Below are 18,555 nucleotides of genomic sequence, written 5' to 3'. Positions count from 1 at the left end.
TTAGTGTCATAAACTGCAAAAACTGGTAGGTGATCACTGATGTCATTAATTAATATTCCGCTTAGATGTTTTACATGGTTGACACGTTTGCCCCATCTCCCTTGTTGAAGAGACGTTGTTTCTAATGGTGGCTGCCCGATTGAGTTTAGTGCTATAATTACATATTCATATAATTGGACTACAAAAACTCAGATTATGATTACGTTTCACTTCAACAATAAATAATCCCAGATTATTTTTGCAATAATGGCAGTCATCCATTACTGCGGACATCTTCTTAGTAATAATCTTTGGTTTGACCATATGGGCAAAAATCAAGAATGACCATCACTGCAGCTCTTCAAATGTGTATTCGTGTGGCTGTTCCCTTTAGAGGTTGCCACAGCAGATCGTCTCCCTCCTTCACTACATCCACAAATCTTCTCAGCGGCCTTCCCTTTTATCTGCCTTTGCAAAACAAATCCACTACCTCTCCTCTGTAATTGTCCAAACCATCTCAGCCTTGCTTCTCTAACTTTGTCTCCAAAGCGCTCAGCCTGAGCTCATGTGCTCATTTCTAACCTTGTCCATCATGGTCACTCCCAATGAAAGTCTGAGCATCTTTAACTGTGCCACCTGCAAATCTGCCTTCTGTCTTTTTGTCCATACATAATAGCAGACCTCACTACAGCCTTGTAAACATTTATTTTCGCTCTTGCAAAGTATTGCATGAACTGTTTAAAACAGGGGTAGGGAACTCCAGGCCTCGAGAACCGGTGTCCGGCAGGTTTTAGATGTGTCCTTGAGCCAACAAAGCTGATTTAAAGGGCTAAATTAGCTCCTCAACATGTCTTGAAGTTCTGCAGAGGCCTGGTAATGAACTAATCATTTGATTCAAGTGTGGTGACCCAGGGTGAGATCTAAAACCTGCAGGACACCAGCTCTCGAGGACTGACGGTCCCTACCCCTGGTTTAAAGGGTGTCCCACTGAGTCAGGTGGCTTTACTGAAACCTTATAATTTAAGGATATTAAAGAACATATCGCTATTAAAAACATGGTGAAACGCCTTTAGATAAAACTGCAGACCATAGCACTGCATGCAACAAGCAGATTTATGTTAAGCGTTGACACAGAGATGACAAACTATCATTCAAACCCTGTAACCCAACTAATGTTTACTAAATACGCACCGCTTACTGCAATGAAAAGGCAGAGGTTGAAACTGGAGGATAAACAGTGGCGTATATAAACAGTACATATGTATACGGAGCTATAATAAAGTCACTGTCTTCCTTTATTGACACCAGGACACACGTTAACAGCTAGCTCATGTTAGCAAGCTAACAAGGTCATGAGAAAAGACAAGCAGCCTTCCGGTCAGTCGTCTAATTTTTTAAACGACTGGGGTGTGTCTTACCTTTATCTGTGCGGGGGATTGCTCGAGTGAGTAAATTAGCCGCAGTATTTCCAGATTTCAGAGGACTCAGTCTGGCTGCAAAAGCAGCAACAGACCTGAGAACGCTCGTGCCCACCATCGTTACTTTGGGAGGACGGCCCAGCAACACGAACTGTGATTGGCCGTTAAGCGAATAAGCGAATCATATTTGATAAGAGCACAGGTGTAATTTATTTTCAACTGAAATGTTATACGGGGTTTTATTATTAAATTAATATTATAATAATGTATTTAGCACCATAAAATTATTTAAAAATATATCTTTCTTCTTTTTTCTTTCTTTTTCTTTTTAAGAAAAAGAGACAAAATGCATTCTGGGTAATATGGGAAGCGCTACATCAAAAATGGCGGCGTCCTCATCCGCAGGACGCGTTTTGACTCTTTGCAAGCAGTTTCAAAATGTCTTTAGGATATCCTCAGCGACAAACGCGCGACAGGGCGCTGTTAGTTCGGCCAAATGCCAGACTTCTCTTCTCAGGTAAGAGATCAGTTTAATGCATTCCCCAAAACGGAACAATAATGTGGGTTAACAACGACACATTCAAAGCTGTCGGTCAACAGCTCAGCAGTCCCTGTTTGCGCAAAGATGCCAGTGATTGTTTACAGCAAAGTCAAAGAGACAGGTTTTCTTTATTACGGTGAGGTAGAAACCCCGAGTTCCCATGTTGATGTACTCAGTGGACATTTATGGTTTTATGGCTGTATTTAAGACTGAAGTGAGATTTTGACTGCTGTGATCGTGGGGTCTCCATTATGTCCCATCAATACACAGCTGTTAACTATACGTGTGAAAAGTAAGTCACAGCCTAAAGACCAACTGACAGGTCAGTGATGTTTTAGGACAGAAGAGGCTCCAAAGAACTTCAAATGATCCAAAGTCTTATTTGACGTTAAAGAGCTTAACACCAAAAATATCTGCCTGGGATTAAACCAGAAAGTGCTGAAATGTAACACTTAAATTTCAAGATGGAATTCCCTGAATTCAGTTTTTGTTGTTTGGGGGTTTTTTTAATTGCGGAAAAATAATTTACCTGCTTCGGCATTTGTTATCAGGCTTACTGTGTGCACTTTCTTCATGTTCAACAGGGAGAAGTCTCCCATTGTCACCCCATCCTGGAGCAATCCCATCAGCTCTCCAGGTCAGTATCGAGCTCTGCACACAACCATCAGCAGGAGAGGACTAGAGGAGTTCTTTGATTCACCTGAGAACTGGGGAGAGGCCAATGTGAAGTCAGGTAAAATATTACAGCACGCAAAGAGAACATTGTCTGCAGGTTTGATTGTAGTTTGAATCAACCTGAATATGTTCATTTTATTTGCACCTGAATGTAGATCAGTGTAAACACAATCTGCTAAACACTATTTATCAGCACAATTTGTTAAAAAGTATAGTAAATACTGTTTAACAAATTGTTTGTGGTCAGATGTGTGAGTTTAGAGTGACATGATCATTTTACTATTGCACTAACGAGGTTGTTATAACTTCTTGCACTATTAGGCGCACCGTGGACTGCCAAACAACTGAGAACAAAGAGCAACGAGGACTTGCACAAACTCTGGTGAGCTGTGTGGAAATGAAGCGTCTCAGTGGAAACATTTAAAACATTTAGCGGCGTGTAACCCTCTGATTGTGTCTCAGGTATGTCCTGCTGAAAGAAAAGAACATGCTGCTCACACTTGAACAGGAAGCAAAAAGGCAGAGGGTCCAGATGCCAAGTCCAGAAAGACTAAGAAAGGTTTGTCTCATGCTGAGCTGATAGCTGACACGATGTAGGTGCCAATGATTATATGAGGCTTTCTCCCCTCCCAGGTTGAGCGGTCCATGATCAGGCTAGAGACGGTGGCGAAGGAGAGAGAGAGTGCACTGCGTCTGCTGCAAACAGGACAAGAGAAAGGCCGACCAGGAGCCTGGAGGAGGAACATATTTGGATATGTGTACTGGTGAGGGCAGTCTTGCATATCAGACCTACATGGGAAAAAGATATGTCATACCTTTATCATATGGTGATGGGGAAACGGCCTGTTTGCAGGACATAGTAGGTCCATATAAACACATGTGGTCCAAGCTTTGTTACACATATTTCATTCTCAGATTGAGCCTGAAAAATATTATCAGTGTTTTCTTGGATTGAAAAATAAAATAAAGAGTATTTACCAAGAAACCAGTTTAAGCTGCTTTCAGCTCTGCGATATGCTGCTTGATCCTGCTGGAAGCAGTCATCAGAAGATCAGCATATTGTTGTTATAAAGGGATGAAATGATCAACAACTATACTCAGCTAGGCTGTGGCATTTAAATAGCCCCCACACATCATACCACCACCACCATCAGCCTGAACTGTTGATCCGAGGCAGGATGGATCCAGGATTTCATGTTGTTTATACCAAATTTGGACTATTGTCTGAATGTTGCAGCAGAAATGAAATCTCATCAGACCAAACAATCTTTTTCCAATCTTCTGTTGCCCGGTGCTGGTGAGCCCTTGTGAATTGTAGCCTCAGTTTCCTGTCTGACAGGAGCGGCAATCCATGCGGTCTGCTGCTGCTGTGGCCCACCTGATCCTAGGTTCGACATATTGCGTGTTCAGATATGCTCTTCTGTATGCCTTGGTTCTAACATGTGGTGATTTGAGTTACTGTTTCCTTCCTATTGGCTTGAAACAGCCTATCAGTTCTCCCCTGAAACCACCAGGCTATTGTTTGGACAGAGAACTGCCACTCATTGGACAAATTTTCAGCAGTTTTGAACTACTTGGAGCAGCCAATCTGGCACTAACAACCACGTCACGTTCATCTTAACCTTGCCGCAATGCGATTGGCTTAAAGCGCTTCGAGTGCTCAGAGTAGAAAAGCACCACGTAAGCACCCGTCCATAGTTGTGGTAATGAGCAGCTGAACCGATTCATCCTTGGCAAAGCTAATTTGAGACTTTTATTGGACGCCCTGTAATCTCATTGATTTATTTCCTCCACAGGTATCGATTCAAAGAGTATGCTATTCCCTGGTACATGAACAGACGATACAAGCGCAAGAGGTTCTACACACCCAAGTTTGTTGAACCACATATAAGGTAAGACCAGTGTATGCAATATCATGTACATTTTTAAGTACGTGATATTTTTCTTACAAAGGATTTTACTTCCTTTCTCCTTCAGGCTGCGTATTGAGAATTACCTTCGGGAAAGGGCAAGGAATGAAAACTTAAAGAAGAGACGTCTCACCAAGTTACAGGAGAGGTTCCCCCAGATTAAAGCTCCTGCATCCTGAAAATGTGGATCTGACTAGTGTGAATCAGCTCATCAAATAGCCATGGATGGACTGAAACTGTTGTATGACCACCTTTCATGTGATCTCAAAGATAAATTATGTAAGATGGCTCTAAAGTGTGCCGCTCTCTCTATTTGACCCCGACTCCGGTGTTCTTTACGCTCCTGTATGAAAACCCTCAGAACTTAAGTAACCAGTGGGCTATTGAGACTACAGCACTCAGTTAATCATTAAAAAAAAAACAACTTTATTTGTAAAAGACCACATGAAGCCAATGACAAGCAAGACTGAAAATTAAATACAGATTTGAGTTAATACCAGTAAGCACAGGTAGGAACGGACTGGCCTTTACCTGTGACGACTTGACCTGCTACATAGGAAGAAAAAAAAAAAGGTTCATGAACGAGACGATATTCACGTCAAACTAACAGGTTGTTTTTCCAAATACATCCTAATCATCCCAAGTTTACCATATCAGCATTCTGCACAAATCATTTTGGCTTCTGTACTCTGTCGTTTTGATCAGAAACTTGACTTTTTGATTCGAGGTTCCCACCAACAACTTACAGATAAGGCAACCGGCCGACTTTCAGGGAGCTCTCAGAGGAGCTGAAATTGCAGATGTTTGTTTTCTACAGCAAATCCCAGACAGGTGTATGGACAAACTCTGTTTTAAAAACAAGTCGTACAAAAATAAAACAGCGAGGTGTTCCTGAGTCTGGGTCAGAGGGGGGAACCATTCACGACGTTGAGCTTGCAGTGAAAAAGACGATGAGGATCGGGGGTCAAATCAAGGGCACTTCCTGTCCACGCACTGCTTTCCTCCCTCCTCATACTCCTGTTTGGAGATCCACATCTGCTGGAAGGTTCCCTGGAGGATGCAAGAAAAATGTTTAAAAGACTCTGAAAACACTTTAGTGCCTTTAATGTGGTACAGACATGAAGTCATTTTGTGTGTCCTTACCAGAGATGCCAGGATGGAGCCTCCTATCCAGGCGCTGAACCGGCGCTCCACTGTAGTGCTGTTTGCTATCAGCTTCAACCTCATACTCTGCAAAAGCACGCGATTAAAGATCTCTCAAAAAATGATGAACAAAATGTAGCAAATTTAAAATGGAAAGACAAACATTGCAGTACATCACTGACTAAAGCTAAAGATGGTACTGATAAAAACATATTTAGTGACATGCTGGCACTGGCTGATACTCACCGGAGGGGTTTTCTGGGAGAGTTCTCTGTTCAGTCGGTCAGTGAAGCCCTGAATGAGTGTGTTTCCACCAGTCACCACCACACTGCCATACAGACCCTTGGATAACAGTCACAGGTCAGTAAGTGGGGTTGTAGGGTTTAGGCACAGATACGAAGCACAAAAACTACTCAGATTACATAAAACGGTGTTTCTGAAAAGAAAATCCAGTTGAACGAGGTGCTTACAGGCCGGATGTCGATGTCGCACATTCCCACACTTGTTGTCACGACGTGGCCAACTCCTAGCATGGTGTTCCCAGACAGTCCCTAAAAGCGATCAAACACAAATGTTACATTCATAAATAAAAACATTTGACCACCTCAGAGCAATATACATTTAATCACCAGCGCCGTTCATTCATCCGGGACCTGCTGAGTAAAACTCACCTTAGCATTGGAGGGGTCAAACAGCCCCTCTGGGATCTTCAGCCTCTCTGCTCCAAAGTCACAGTTGTAGCCATTGGGCAGCTCATAGTGCACTGTGGGCATCTGGGCAGCAACCCTGATGAACAAAAGAAAAGGGGGGGAAAGTACTGAAATGTATCATATCGATCTATGTGTGAGTAAACATCTCTGGTTCTAATGTGACTCTTTTTCTAGTACAGCGTTAGAGTGAATCTGTTAAACTGAAGTACAGGATCAAACCACTCTCACTGTTCATCATATGGAGAGTCTGACACCTGCAGCACTGATGCCTGGAAGTCCTGGATTACACACTGGAAGAAAAAGACACACTTTCATTACCAAACATGTAATTATTATTACTGTGCTGCCGAGTTTGCTGCTTACATTACACATGTAGTTGTGCCAAGAGCGGGTGACTTGAGGTAGTTTCTCCTTTTTCTTCCAACTGGCTTGGGCTCCCTCCCGCACTGGATCCTGTATGGACAAACCCCCCCACTGTGGTTAGACTCATGGCAATAAGGGCTTGAACCCAGTAATGTGGCAATGATGTGTAGAAAAGCCAGGCGTGGTAAATGTTGAGCAAAGTTAATCATTTAACATTCATCAAATGAAACAATCACTCCCACAGATCGTACCTTCGATGCAATCATGTAGGGAGGGATTATCTCCACATTTAGCTCCTGAAACAGCTCCCTGCACTGCATGCTCATGAAGTCTCCAGCCAGGGGCGACTTGACGATGCCTGTTGAGAGTGAAAGAGTAACGCAACTTCAATGACACGGTAACTTTGTAGGCACCGTAACACATATCATTTAAAAGCACTCAAAGACCGTAATGTGACTTCAGTAACACCCCATTTATCATTTTCTACAAAGACTGCACAGTAACAGTGACCCTGAATGGATCACTCCCATTCCTGCTGGATTTTGTCCTCAGCATAATTAATAAATCTGGTCTTATTAACTAATGAATAAAACCTGACTTTGCTTTTCTATTTGTCAGATATCCTGTTCTTCATTTATCTTTAGAAAGACAGTAAACAAAAAAGGCCACAGAAAATTTTTGTGGATGTAGTGAAAGAGGACACGCAGAGTGCTGCTGTGACAGAAAACAATGCTGCTTAGGAAAACGTTAGATGGACACACGATCCGCTGCAGCAATCCCTGAAGGAAGGAGCCCAAAGGAGGAGGAGGGCAAGTACTTGACCAATCAGAAACGTTCACAGTAAATCCTGCTCCCAGTCTCACGATACCTTTGCAAAATAATCTCCCACAGTTCAAAAACATGCATGTTATGTTAACGGTCCATCCATCAGCCCTGCGACAGGCTGGTAACTTGTCCAAGGTGTACCCGCCTCCTGCGTTACGGCAGCTGGGATTGGCTCATCACAGCAAGCTGAGCTCTTCTGGTCAAACTGCAGTCCCTTTATGATTTTATGATGTGTATGTTACAATAGCTTCTCACCTTGCTGCAGAACATAGCCGTCGTGCACTGGAATTGCAGTAGTGTGTGTTGCACCACTGTCTAGAACCAGGCCTGTAGACCGCCCATTGGCAAAGCTTGTATGTTTAAAGTTAAAGAAATATGTGGTTTAAAGTCCAGCAGATGGCATGAAATTTCATCAGAGCTGTCTGTGATGATTAACTGAACGCACTGCTTTAGTGTCCGTCCTGGATGACGTGAAACAGTAAAGGATACGCAGAGAGCACGGCTGACTTGCAAAGGAAGAAGGCAGGAATGTTGTAATGCTCAAACATCAGCTCTGTTAGTTTCTCTCTCTTTGCTCGTGTGTTCCACTGCAAACACAGAACAGAAGTTAGCCCACTTACAACAAATCACTGCCAGATACACACAGATACCTGCAGATGGTGATGAGGGCAAGGACAGGAAACACACTCTTCACATGGCGCTGAGCTCAAATAGCTCAGATGTTAACATCAATGTGTCACATATTTATTTTTAAACAGAGCAGCAAATCAAACCGATTAATTTTTTGAGACTCAAAAGTTAACTCACCGACGCCTCTGACATGAGCACGGGGTGCAGGCTGGGTTCAGACTTGAAGTGCATCTTGTACGTGTGATCCAGAATAGCCTGGAAACTGTCCCAGTCCTCAACTAGAGGCAGAGTTAAGAGAAAACAAATGAAGGGCCTGGTAACTGCCAAACACCTCTGAAATCTTTTTTTATGTCACCGTACCTACATTAAAACATATGACAAAGCAATCACTTGTGCATAGAATAAGGTAGCCAAAACCATTTACATTTCATATGAAGAGCTGCAGCTTTTTGTTAACATTTACTAGTTTAAATTAAAAGACGTGAATATCAATCGTGGCTCAAGAGTTGGCAGTTCGTCTTGTAATCGGGCAGTCTCGGTCGTTGTGTCCTTGGGCAAGACACTTCACCCGTTGCCTGGTCAGAGGGGCTGGTGGCGCCAGTGTCCGGCAGCCTCGCCTCTGTCAGTGCGCCCCAGGGTGCCTGTGCCATCACCAGTGTGTGAATGTGTGTGTGAATGGGTGGATGACTGGGTGTAGTGTGAAGCGCTTTGGGGTCCATAGGGACTAAGTAAAGCACTATACAAATACAGACCATTTACCATAAGCAAATAACAGCAACGTTGTCATGCTAAGGCTTTGCAGTCTCTGTGGATACAGACCTCAAAAAGCCCCTTCATCAACACTATCATGTGTGTTGGGTCAGATGGTGGAGAAATTGGAGCAATTATAATTTTTTTTAGATAATAATTTGAGCACCAGGCACCATTTTTCCAGGTTAGCCCTCTAAGGGAGACTCTGGTCCCACTGTGCTCTTCTGCTGCAATTAAGATTTGTGTCACACTCATCTCTAAATAGCCTGAGAAACTCCAGTGGACCAGATTCTGATGAGCATCAGCAGCTAGGTCAGTGCACTGGGGCACTTGCCATCACTAATACTTTGGGTAAATGCTTTAAAAAGTGTCAACACCATCAGTGGACTGCAATCACTTAATACTTTAACTGGCAAAAGCCATTTATTATCTGTGAATCAAGCCACTACAAACAAACATGGCCATTACAATTTTTAGTTGTCCAACAGTCCAAAACCCAAATATAGAAGCAAACTGCTGCGATGTTAGAGCCTGAAATGGCTTAGTTAAATGAATTATATGAAAAAAAACTAACAGTAACTTTATGTCACTTCTGATACTAATAAATGTTCAAGTAAGTAAATCTGAAAACTAAGTAAAGGGCATTTAGGGCAAATGAATAATTGTTTCACCCAAAGAACAATCAAAAGATCAGTCGATGACGTGAACAACCATAAACTGCAAATATCTGAAATTTCTAATAAGGAAAGAAAACTGTTCAGCTGACCAGAACATAAAAACGAACCTCTAAAGCTTAGTCCGCTCCAGCATACAAACACCATCGCAGAAGAGCCAAATCACCAATTTAGTCTTTTTTAAACCAGTTTAGTTCATTTACAGCCCTGCTGCTCACTGGGGAACCAGACCAACAGCAGCAGCAACAGTCCTGGTTGGTGACCGTTAAACTGAAATCCAAAGTTTTTCAAAATAAGCCCAAACACAGTTTGGGTTATTCCGCACATGCCCCGTTATGACACAGACACTGCAGTAAACCACAGATTGCAGAGGGCTTGGCTTCCATCAGGAGAACACTGCACACCACAGCTGATGCTGATGAGCTGCCTTGAGCTTCAAATAATCTCATTAATATTCATGATGCGCTCCAGTCATATATATATATATATATACGTCAGCCAGGGTTTAACGAGCTCGCCAATGAAGTCGTTGTCAGACCAAAACAGACTAATTATGGATTTGGATCAAGCAGGCCAGATTATACACATTCACATTTGCATCAGAGATCAAAACCTGTTCCGTGTTTTCCAACAGCTCTTCTTCCCATTTATTTAAATCCTTTTTTACAACATACATATGAAAAGATCAAGGCCAGTCTTTTATGTACAGGTGAAAAAAGTCCTATTCTCCAATCACTTGGACTAAACGCTTACTCATGCCATTCTTGAGCGGAGACATGACCTCCATGTTCTCTCTGGGTACCCTCAGCTGATTGGTATCAATATAGTAGGTGGTGCCGCTCTGCTTGCCCTTGTCACCATCAGTCTCCATGGGTGTGCTGCCATCCTCTCGGTCAAGAGTCACACCTATTACTGTGGGAAAGTCCGCCTGAGATGGGACAAAAGAAACAAAACACACCAAATTACAGGTTAAGGCTGTTTGCAAGAGCCTGATTTCGGACCATCATAACAACAGAAATTCACAAAAACTCCTTTCACAAAGTTAGTCATCCTCCTTTGCAGTGAGTGAATGAATTGACATTTTTGTGGAACACTGAGGTGCCATAATGTGATGCAATCCCTCCTGAATTATGAAGACAAACAGTTGGGAAATTTTCAAAAGTACCTGATTTGAATCTGGCCGTTTTTGACCAGTTTATTATGCAAAAACTGTATTTACAGTGTCTAGCTAAATGCTGAGAGGATTTTCAGAAGAAGAGGGTTATGTCAAAAGCAGAAAGAAAAAACATCTTTTAAATGGTAGAATTTGTGCTTGCATATAATCTGCTGATAGGCGATTAGTGTCCATCTGTAATGTCTTACATTTATTCACACAAGATTCATTTTATCCCTCAGGACTTGCACGTAAACCAGAGGAAACAGAAAAAGGAAGTATTCTGGAATAATCTGAACTCAATTTATGCCTCCTGCCTCCAAGGTGACTCCAACCCTGATTTCTCATCATTGCCGTTCCCCCAGAGGGATGTTGAAGATGCACAGAGGAAGAAAAGACACGTTGTTAATAAGGTCATTCGAGTGAGCCACTTACCTTGGGACAGTCTTCTCCTGCGTAGCCAGCTCTTACAGAATAAGAGCCAATGTCAAACACCAATGCTCCCACCTCATCTGCAGAAATAAGGGAAGGGCTGCGATTGAACATTTTTCGAATGAAGTTATGCACAAAATATGGGGGAACATTTTATTCCTGTAATTTGTACACAATGCGGGCAAAAGTATTGGGCTACACATCTTAATCTTTGAGTTCATGCATTTTCACTGCCACAGGTTTATAACATCAAGCTCCCAGCCATGCAGCCTTCATAAAATCTGTAAAAAAAAAATGGGTCTTTGTAAAGAACTTATTGATAAATTAGACAGCAAATTATTTGAGACGTTCAACAATCTCTCCCAGAGTGATTGCAGTCAATGCACATCAGACTGCAACTGTTTGCAGAAAGGTTGCCACCAACAAGGTGAGATGTGCCTCCTTATTGATAGTATTCCCAGAATATTTTAATTTATTTAATAAAAGATTTATATTTAGTGTCACTGGATCGATACAATATCCCCACGCAAAACATCGCAATACTATGCTGTATCAATCTTAAATAATCATTAACCTCCTAAGACCCGAACTCTTCCACGGCATGCATTTTTGATTTCTCTTTGATATTTGGGCTGATTGGGATCCAATGAATGTAAAAAATATATATAAATTACTAGAATTTTTTTTTACCTGATTTTTTGTTTCTAAGAAAAATGAGAACCATATATGAGGATATTTGTTTAAAATTTCGACAGAACAGTAGCAGTATAATGTCCTCATGAGTGGATTTCAGGCCCTTGTAGAGCAAAATTGAGTATTTTGGTCTAAATAACCCAAAATGTGATGTCTTCATATGTGGACGCCAGGTCCTAAGAGGTTAAATACATTGAAGCTATCTATAAAGTGAGGTATCAAATACAAATTATATTACTTATATGTGTATATGCGTGCATGTGCATTGTTTGTTGTTGCTTCTGTTCTTTTCTCCTCCCTCACCCAGGCAGCTGTCCCCACCTGTATGAAGACTGCCACCATCATCCCAGTCCCCAAGAGCTCTGCTGTGACAGCCAGTAGCCATCATGCCGATCGTCACGAAATGCTTTGAGAGGCTGATTATGGCCCACATCAAAGCCACCATCAGAGTCACTTCAGACCCACACCAGTACGCCTACCGGAAGAATCGATCCACAGAAGATGCCATCTCTTCTGTGGTTCACACCACCCTCACCCACCTGGAGCAGAAGAATTCCTACGTCTGTTTGCTCTTCATGGACTTCTTCTCCGCTTGCAATACAATTATCCCGCAGACACTTGTTGACAAATTACTGACCCTGGGACTGAGCTCCTCTCTTTGTAACTGGGTCCTGGACTTCCTGACCAACAGACCGCAGTCTGTGAGGATCCACAACGTCTCCTCATCTTCCAGAGTCCTCAGCACTGGCTCCCCTCAGGGCTGTGTGCTAAGTCCCCTCCTGTTCACGCTGCTTACATATGACTGCTCACCCATCCATCCAAGCTGTGTTATTATAAAGTTTGAGGACGACACAGCTGTGGCTGGTTGCATCACAAACAATGATGAGACCAGCTACAGGAAGGAGGTGGAACACTTGGAGGACTTTTGCAGGAAAAACAATCTCTGCTTAAATGAGAAGAAGACGAAGGAGATGGTTGTGGATTTCAGGAGGGGAAGACACACACCCCTGCACGTTGGAGGATCTGCAGTCGAAGTAGTACCCAGCTACAAGTACCTGGGTACGTACCTGGATAGCAACCTCACCTTGAAAAAAAACACTTCCAGCCTGATCAGGAAGGCTCACCAGAGCCTCTACTTCCTGAGGAGGTTGAAGCGTGCGGGAATGGAGAGCTCAGTCCTCATCTCCTTCTACAGATGTGCGGTGGAAAATGTTCTGTGCTCTGGCATCAACGTGTGGCACAGAAACTGCACTGTGGCAGAGAGGAAAGCTCTACAGAGGGTGGTGAAGGCTGCACAGAGAGTTGTCGGAGGCAGCCTCCCAACCGTCACAGACATATACACCTCCAGATGAATGAAGGACCCCACTCACCCAGCACATACATTCTTTGTCCCCTCAGGCAGGAGGCTGAGGAGCATTAAATACAAAACCAGCAGACTGAGAAACAGCTTCATTCCAGAAGCTGGGAAACTTCTCCATGCATAATGGACAAGAACTGTTATTGTAGCACCTTAACCACTACTGACACTGTCACTTTATCAATGCTGGTCATCATGCCCTTTGCTGCTAAAGTATTTATTTACACCTATATTTATACCCACACTCTATACTGGTACTCAGCTTGTTGCACTCTACTTATAATATTATTTATTGTATTGTCTTATTAGCTCCTTGAATCCTTTCTAAGCATCTTACTATAAGCCGCATGCGTCACTAATGAAAAGGTCTATTCGGTACCTACACGTTTATAACAACTGACACCGGCTACCCGGAGGAACTATGAAGTTATTCTCTGTAAAACACAGGAACGACAGGATGGGTCATCAGTATGTCTTTGCAGGGTCTTTGTATTGGGTTTATCGCGATGAGAGCCTCGGTATCGTCATAACTACCGTTATTTTTACCGTTACATAACATAAACGGTATTTGTTCGTGAGCTCGGCAAGCCCATTTTCATTCATTTCCTTGCTAGCTAGACGACACCGGCTGAGTGACTTGTATAACACTTCACGTCTGCACGACTAAGCACCTGTGATATCTATATATTTGAACAGCCCTAAACACATGAGAATTAAAATGGACACAAGACTATATCGCTGACCAACTACGAAGCAGAACTTTAGCATAGCTAGCATAACGAGCTAACTAGCTACAAAGCTGGCTAGCTCCAACCAGGGACAACGTGGACGACAGTTGTGTATAAAATCAGCATATTATCATACTCACCACCACCGTACACTCCACCACTCATCCTCTAAGTTATAACGACAGTAACTTTAACAATATATGTTATTACAGGAGAAACACAACCACAAAGCGATTAATCACAACAAAGGAAATCTGCTAGCATGCATCAGTCCAACAAAGCGGGCTCCACAGTGCTTCGAGACAGCTGTCCAATCAGAGAGCAGCAATTCTCAGTACTTCCGTTTCCACGGTGATAGTCGGAAGTGACTGCGAGTACTTCCATGCTTTGGAGTGGACGTGGCCCTGAGGATTTCATATCGACGTGAGTTAAAACTCGTCATAAGTGTCTCAAATGTAACTTTAAAGATTAAAAATCGATGCACGGATCGTGCACGTGCAGACTTGATGAGTACACGCTGGTGTTGGTGAATGAAAAGTGGAGGACCTTGAGTCACGGTCACGGTCAGACTCAAAACATTGACTGTTCTAAGCGAGCATGTCCACGCTGAAAAAGCAGCAGCGCTGTTGTACGGACACGCTTATATTAGAAAATCGGAAATGCAATCCTTAGATTACACGTTATGCGTCATCATTGTCCAGCTTTTGCAGCTCAATCCAAGTTTTCCAGCCTCGTGTTTGTCCGGTGTTGGGTTAATTGCGCAAGCGCACGGTGGAAATGGTTAAGGAACTTGCTGGACAGTAGCAGAGTAGCCTCAGGAAAGGTGTTTATATAACTGTGCCTCTTCTCGATTTCTAATTACTAAAATACACTTTTTATGTAATATGTAGGTTCATACATGTCGCAATAGTGATGTTTACCATGTTATTAATTCAAAGTTAATATGAATATATCTTTGAAAGTTTTATCTTTTTATGGATTACTTATGAGGCCCAGTTGGCTCTTGTTTGTTAACAACCTGCAATATTAGACCAAGACAGTAACACTGGTTGTGCGATAAAAAGCATGTATTTTTGTTATTGATTAATTTAAATCAATTTGCTTTTTTTTTTTTTCCATCCATAAAACATCAGAAAATTGGAGATAGCTCTGTTGTTTCAAGGTGGTATCATCAAAATGTTCCTTTGGCTAATAATGACACATCAATAAGATTATGTTTACTTTTTAAAGAGTATGAAACTTAGCACTTGTTAATTTTTTTTTGCCTTAATGTTAGCTATAGGTTCATTGGTTGATTTATAGATTAATTAATGAGTTGAATTAGTTGTAGTAACAAAGTCAACACAGTCCGGTGGGTTACACATTCACCTAACAGAGTCTCTCTGAGACTTCGTCAGAAAGGCCACTCTTTACAAAAATCCGACAGCCAGCACTGCCTGCTGTGGTGACCCTTTGTGAATACAGGGAGCAGCTGAAGGTCGCTTCGTTAATAATAACGTCTTGCATTACAAGACCTACATTATGTTCACATTTTTATTTTTGTGGAAAGTTATGAAAAATAGCTCATTTTATTAGATCTAAATATTTAAAGCCAAATGTTAAATGTTGCAGTGAAGCTGGTGGCTCATCACCCTGTAGGGGAAAAATATCAAACCTTTTTGGGTCTTTTCAGCCTTTCAAATGTAGTTTAGGTTTTTTGCTGCCTTTATATAACTTTAAGCTCCATTGTTGTATGGAGGATTTAAGACATCTCTTTTAGGTCTAGAATGTAGTTTTCATTCCTTTTTTCACTTTAAAGCTGAAATGTCAATAATTATTTCTGAATTCTCTTTAGTGCAAAATAAATTTTTAACTTTGCTTCCTTCCAGCACTCATGCAGCGCTGCACCACACTGACCCTTGCTCGGCACAGCAGGCTCCTCTTAAGAAGTAAATTTGCACTTGCCCAGTGCCAGCAGTCAGCAGCTATGTCAAGTCTCCTGATCAACCAGCCCAAATACGCGTGGCTCAAAGAGCTGGGTTTGTCTGAGGACAACCCAGGTGTTTACAACGGTAGCTGGGGAGGTAGTGGGGAGGTTATCACGTCATACTGCCCTGCCAACAATGAGCCGATTGCCAGAGTTACCCAGGCTACTTTGGCGGAGTATGAAGAGACTGTTCAGAAGACGAAGGAGGCTTGGAAGTTGTGGGCAGACATTCCCGCTCCTAAAAGAGCGGAGATTGTGAGACAGATTGGGGATGCATTGAGAAAAAAGATTAAAGTACTTGGAAGTCTGGTGTCACTGGAAATGGGCAAAATCTATGTTGAGGGAGTTGGTGAAGTTCAGGAGTACGTTGACGTCTGTGATTATGCAGTTGGTCTGTCTAGAATGATCGGCGGGCCCATCCTGCCTTCAGAGAGACCGGGTCACGCCCTCATTGAACAGTGGAACCCAGTCGGCCTGGTCGGCATTATCACCGCCTTCAACTTCCCCGTAGCTGTCTACGGCTGGAACAACGCCATCGCTCTGACCTGCGGCAACGTCTGCCTCTGGAAAGGAGCTCCGACCACTCCTCTCACAAGTGTTGCAGTTACCAAGATCATGGCTGAGGTGCTGGAGCAGAACAATCTCCCTGGCTCAATCTGCTCCATGACCTGTGGCGGAGCAGATATCGGCACGGCCATGGCAAAGGATGAGCGTGTGGATCTGTTGTCCTTTACTGGCAGCACTTATGTTGGCAAGATGGTGGCCATGATGGTGCAAGAAAGGTTTGGGCGCAAGCTGCTGGAGCTCGGTGGCAACAACGCCATTATCGTGTTTGAAGATGCTGACCTGAATCTCGTGGTGCCCTCTGCCGTCTTCGCTTCCGTCGGAACCGCTGGCCAGCGCTGCACCACAACCAGGAGGTTGATGCTGCACGAGAGCGTTCATGACACAGTGGTTGAAAGCCTCGCCAAGGCCTATAAACAAGTCCGCATCGGAGACCCCTGGGACCCCAGCACCCTCTATGGTCCTCTGCACACCAAGCAAGCTGTCGAGCAGTACCTGGCTGCCATCGAGCAGGCAAAGCAGCAGGGCGGCACTGTGGTGTGTGGAGGAAAGGTGATGGACCGTCCTGGAAATTATGTGGAGCCCACCATCATTACAGGACTGGCTCATGATGCCTCTATTGTCCACACCGAAACCTTTGTCCCCATCCTGTATGTCCTGAAGTTCAAGACAGAGGAGGAGGCATTTGCCTGGAACAATGAGGTGAAGCAGGGTCTGTCCAGCAGCATCTTTACCAAAGATCTAGGCCGGGTTTTCCGTTGGCTTGGCCCCAGAGGGTCAGATTGTGGCATCGTAAATGTCAACATTCCCACGAGCGGAGCAGAGATCGGAGGAGCTTTTGGTGGGGAGAAACATACAGGCGGTGGAAGAGAGTCAGGCAGTGATTCATGGAAGCAGTACATGAGGCGCTCGACATGCACAATCAATTACAGCAAGGATCTTCCTCTGGCCCAGGGAATCAAGTTTGAGTGAGCCAGCCGGCTTTAAGCGTCGATGAGCCCCGAGGACAACACTAAATAGTTTGAATGGCCAAGTGAAATGCATGGTAATGCATTTGCATTCAGAAAGGTCAGCTTGTGTTTAGATCTGTCTCAGTCACATAGGATAAGTGTATCTGTATGAATGTAGTTTAAAAATATTCTGGATTTAAAACAGTTTCAGGAGTTTTTGTTCAAGGTTAAATTTTCCCCCAAATGTGTGCACCTTTCTACAAGCACTTAATGAAGTTTGGCTAATCGATCAATTACAATCGTTACATTTTGGAAGAAAAACTAGACAAAGTTGTAAATGTGTCGATCGTTGCAGTTCACCATTAACAGAAAGGTTGCGTAGTCAACACTGGCTGTTTTGCACCCAGTTAACACATGAATATACTGTAATTTCTATAATACACAGTATTTTCCAGGCAACCAAACAACAATAAAAGGCAATGGGTTGACATGTGTACTGTCTGTGGATATTTCGTATTTTAATGCTTTCACTGAGAGAACCCAAGTGCAATAGTCAAATCCCAGTAAAATTTGGATCATGAACATATATCTTCTTCTTTAAACAAATAATGTGTGCTGTAATAATTTCCATGTTCGACATGCACTGACAAGGAAGTTACTCCCGTGACTTGGGCCTGTCCTGGAACACAGACGCTCAGTTAGATTTGGATGGGGGGTTAGAGGCCAGGTCAGTGCCTTTTTGGCTCTTTGGTTTATAATAAACAACCATGAAATTGTTCTTCAGTGGAAAAAGCGTTGTCGGTGCATTTTTCCCACGCTGGGCGAAAAGGTGACTGGGAAAATCTCTCTGCAGGTACACATCAGTGTAATGTCCAATAAAGGCCAGGTTTTGTGAAAAAGTTGGAAAGAGATGATCAAAGTTATTAGCCTGTTGCATTTTAATGTGACTGACTTTGAAAATGAAAGTTTTTAGTTGAGCTCTGCTCCATCTTATTTTTTTTAGAATTACAATCCTGGATTTTAGTTAAGATGTACACAGAGGGACGAGAAGATAAAAATCATATATAAACAAGCAGCGTACATATTTATTATAT

The 18,555-nt window shown here is 42.9% G+C and overlaps 4 protein-coding genes across 4 annotated transcripts in view; 2 read left to right on the top strand and 2 right to left on the bottom strand.

The window, feature by feature from the left end:
- The window catches only part of ndufb5 (NADH:ubiquinone oxidoreductase subunit B5), a 9,965-nt gene extending 8,428 nt beyond the window's left edge, over window positions 1-1,537 (bottom strand). The window contains exon 1 of the mRNA XM_085347584.1: window positions 1,398-1,537. Within this exon, the coding sequence (XP_085203710.1) occupies window positions 1,398-1,515 (118 nt within the window). The 5' untranslated portion in view covers window positions 1,516-1,537. The remainder of the gene's footprint in view (window positions 1-1,397) is intronic.
- A 222-nt stretch (window positions 1,538-1,759) lies between these two features.
- On the top strand, window positions 1,760-4,876 carry mrpl47 (mitochondrial ribosomal protein L47). Its single transcript, XM_085348166.1, has 7 exons — window positions 1,760-1,914; window positions 2,523-2,671; window positions 2,935-2,995; window positions 3,076-3,172; window positions 3,247-3,377; window positions 4,410-4,505; window positions 4,591-4,876. Exons 1-7 carry the CDS (start codon window positions 1,760-1,762, stop codon window positions 4,700-4,702), a joined length of 801 nt encoding a protein of 266 aa, XP_085204292.1. The 3' UTR covers window positions 4,703-4,876.
- A 91-nt stretch (window positions 4,877-4,967) lies between these two features.
- Window positions 4,968-14,243, bottom strand: actl6a (actin-like 6A). The gene is made up of 14 exons (XM_085347325.1): window positions 14,122-14,243; window positions 11,207-11,283; window positions 10,372-10,546; window positions 8,372-8,472; window positions 8,054-8,151; window positions 7,820-7,914; window positions 6,991-7,097; window positions 6,740-6,829; window positions 6,605-6,666; window positions 6,338-6,452; window positions 6,137-6,217; window positions 5,913-6,008; window positions 5,667-5,753; window positions 4,968-5,573 (listed from the first exon to the last, which is right to left on the bottom strand). Exons 1-14 carry the CDS (start codon window positions 14,144-14,146, stop codon window positions 5,493-5,495), a joined length of 1,290 nt encoding a protein of 429 aa, XP_085203451.1. The 5' UTR covers window positions 14,147-14,243; the 3' UTR covers window positions 4,968-5,492.
- Window positions 14,244-14,338: 95 nt separating this feature from the next.
- Window positions 14,339-18,342, top strand: aldh7a1 (aldehyde dehydrogenase 7 family, member A1). The gene is made up of 2 exons (XM_085347933.1): window positions 14,339-14,404; window positions 15,850-18,342. Exon 2 carries the CDS (start codon window positions 15,855-15,857, stop codon window positions 17,481-17,483), a length of 1,629 nt encoding a protein of 542 aa, XP_085204059.1. The 5' UTR covers window positions 14,339-14,404; window positions 15,850-15,854; the 3' UTR covers window positions 17,484-18,342.
- The last annotated feature ends 213 nt before the right edge of the window (window positions 18,343-18,555 follow it).

The sequence above is a fragment of the Diplotaxodon limnothrissa genome, linkage group LG23 (genome assembly GCF_057381915.1).
Source record: "Diplotaxodon limnothrissa isolate DT_005_m linkage group LG23, D_limnothrissa_male_GT1.1, whole genome shotgun sequence".
NCBI lineage: Eukaryota > Metazoa > Chordata > Actinopteri > Cichliformes > Cichlidae > Diplotaxodon > Diplotaxodon limnothrissa.
The sequence above is the reverse complement of the archived record's forward strand: the minus strand, read 5'-3'. Positions and strand labels throughout refer to the sequence as shown.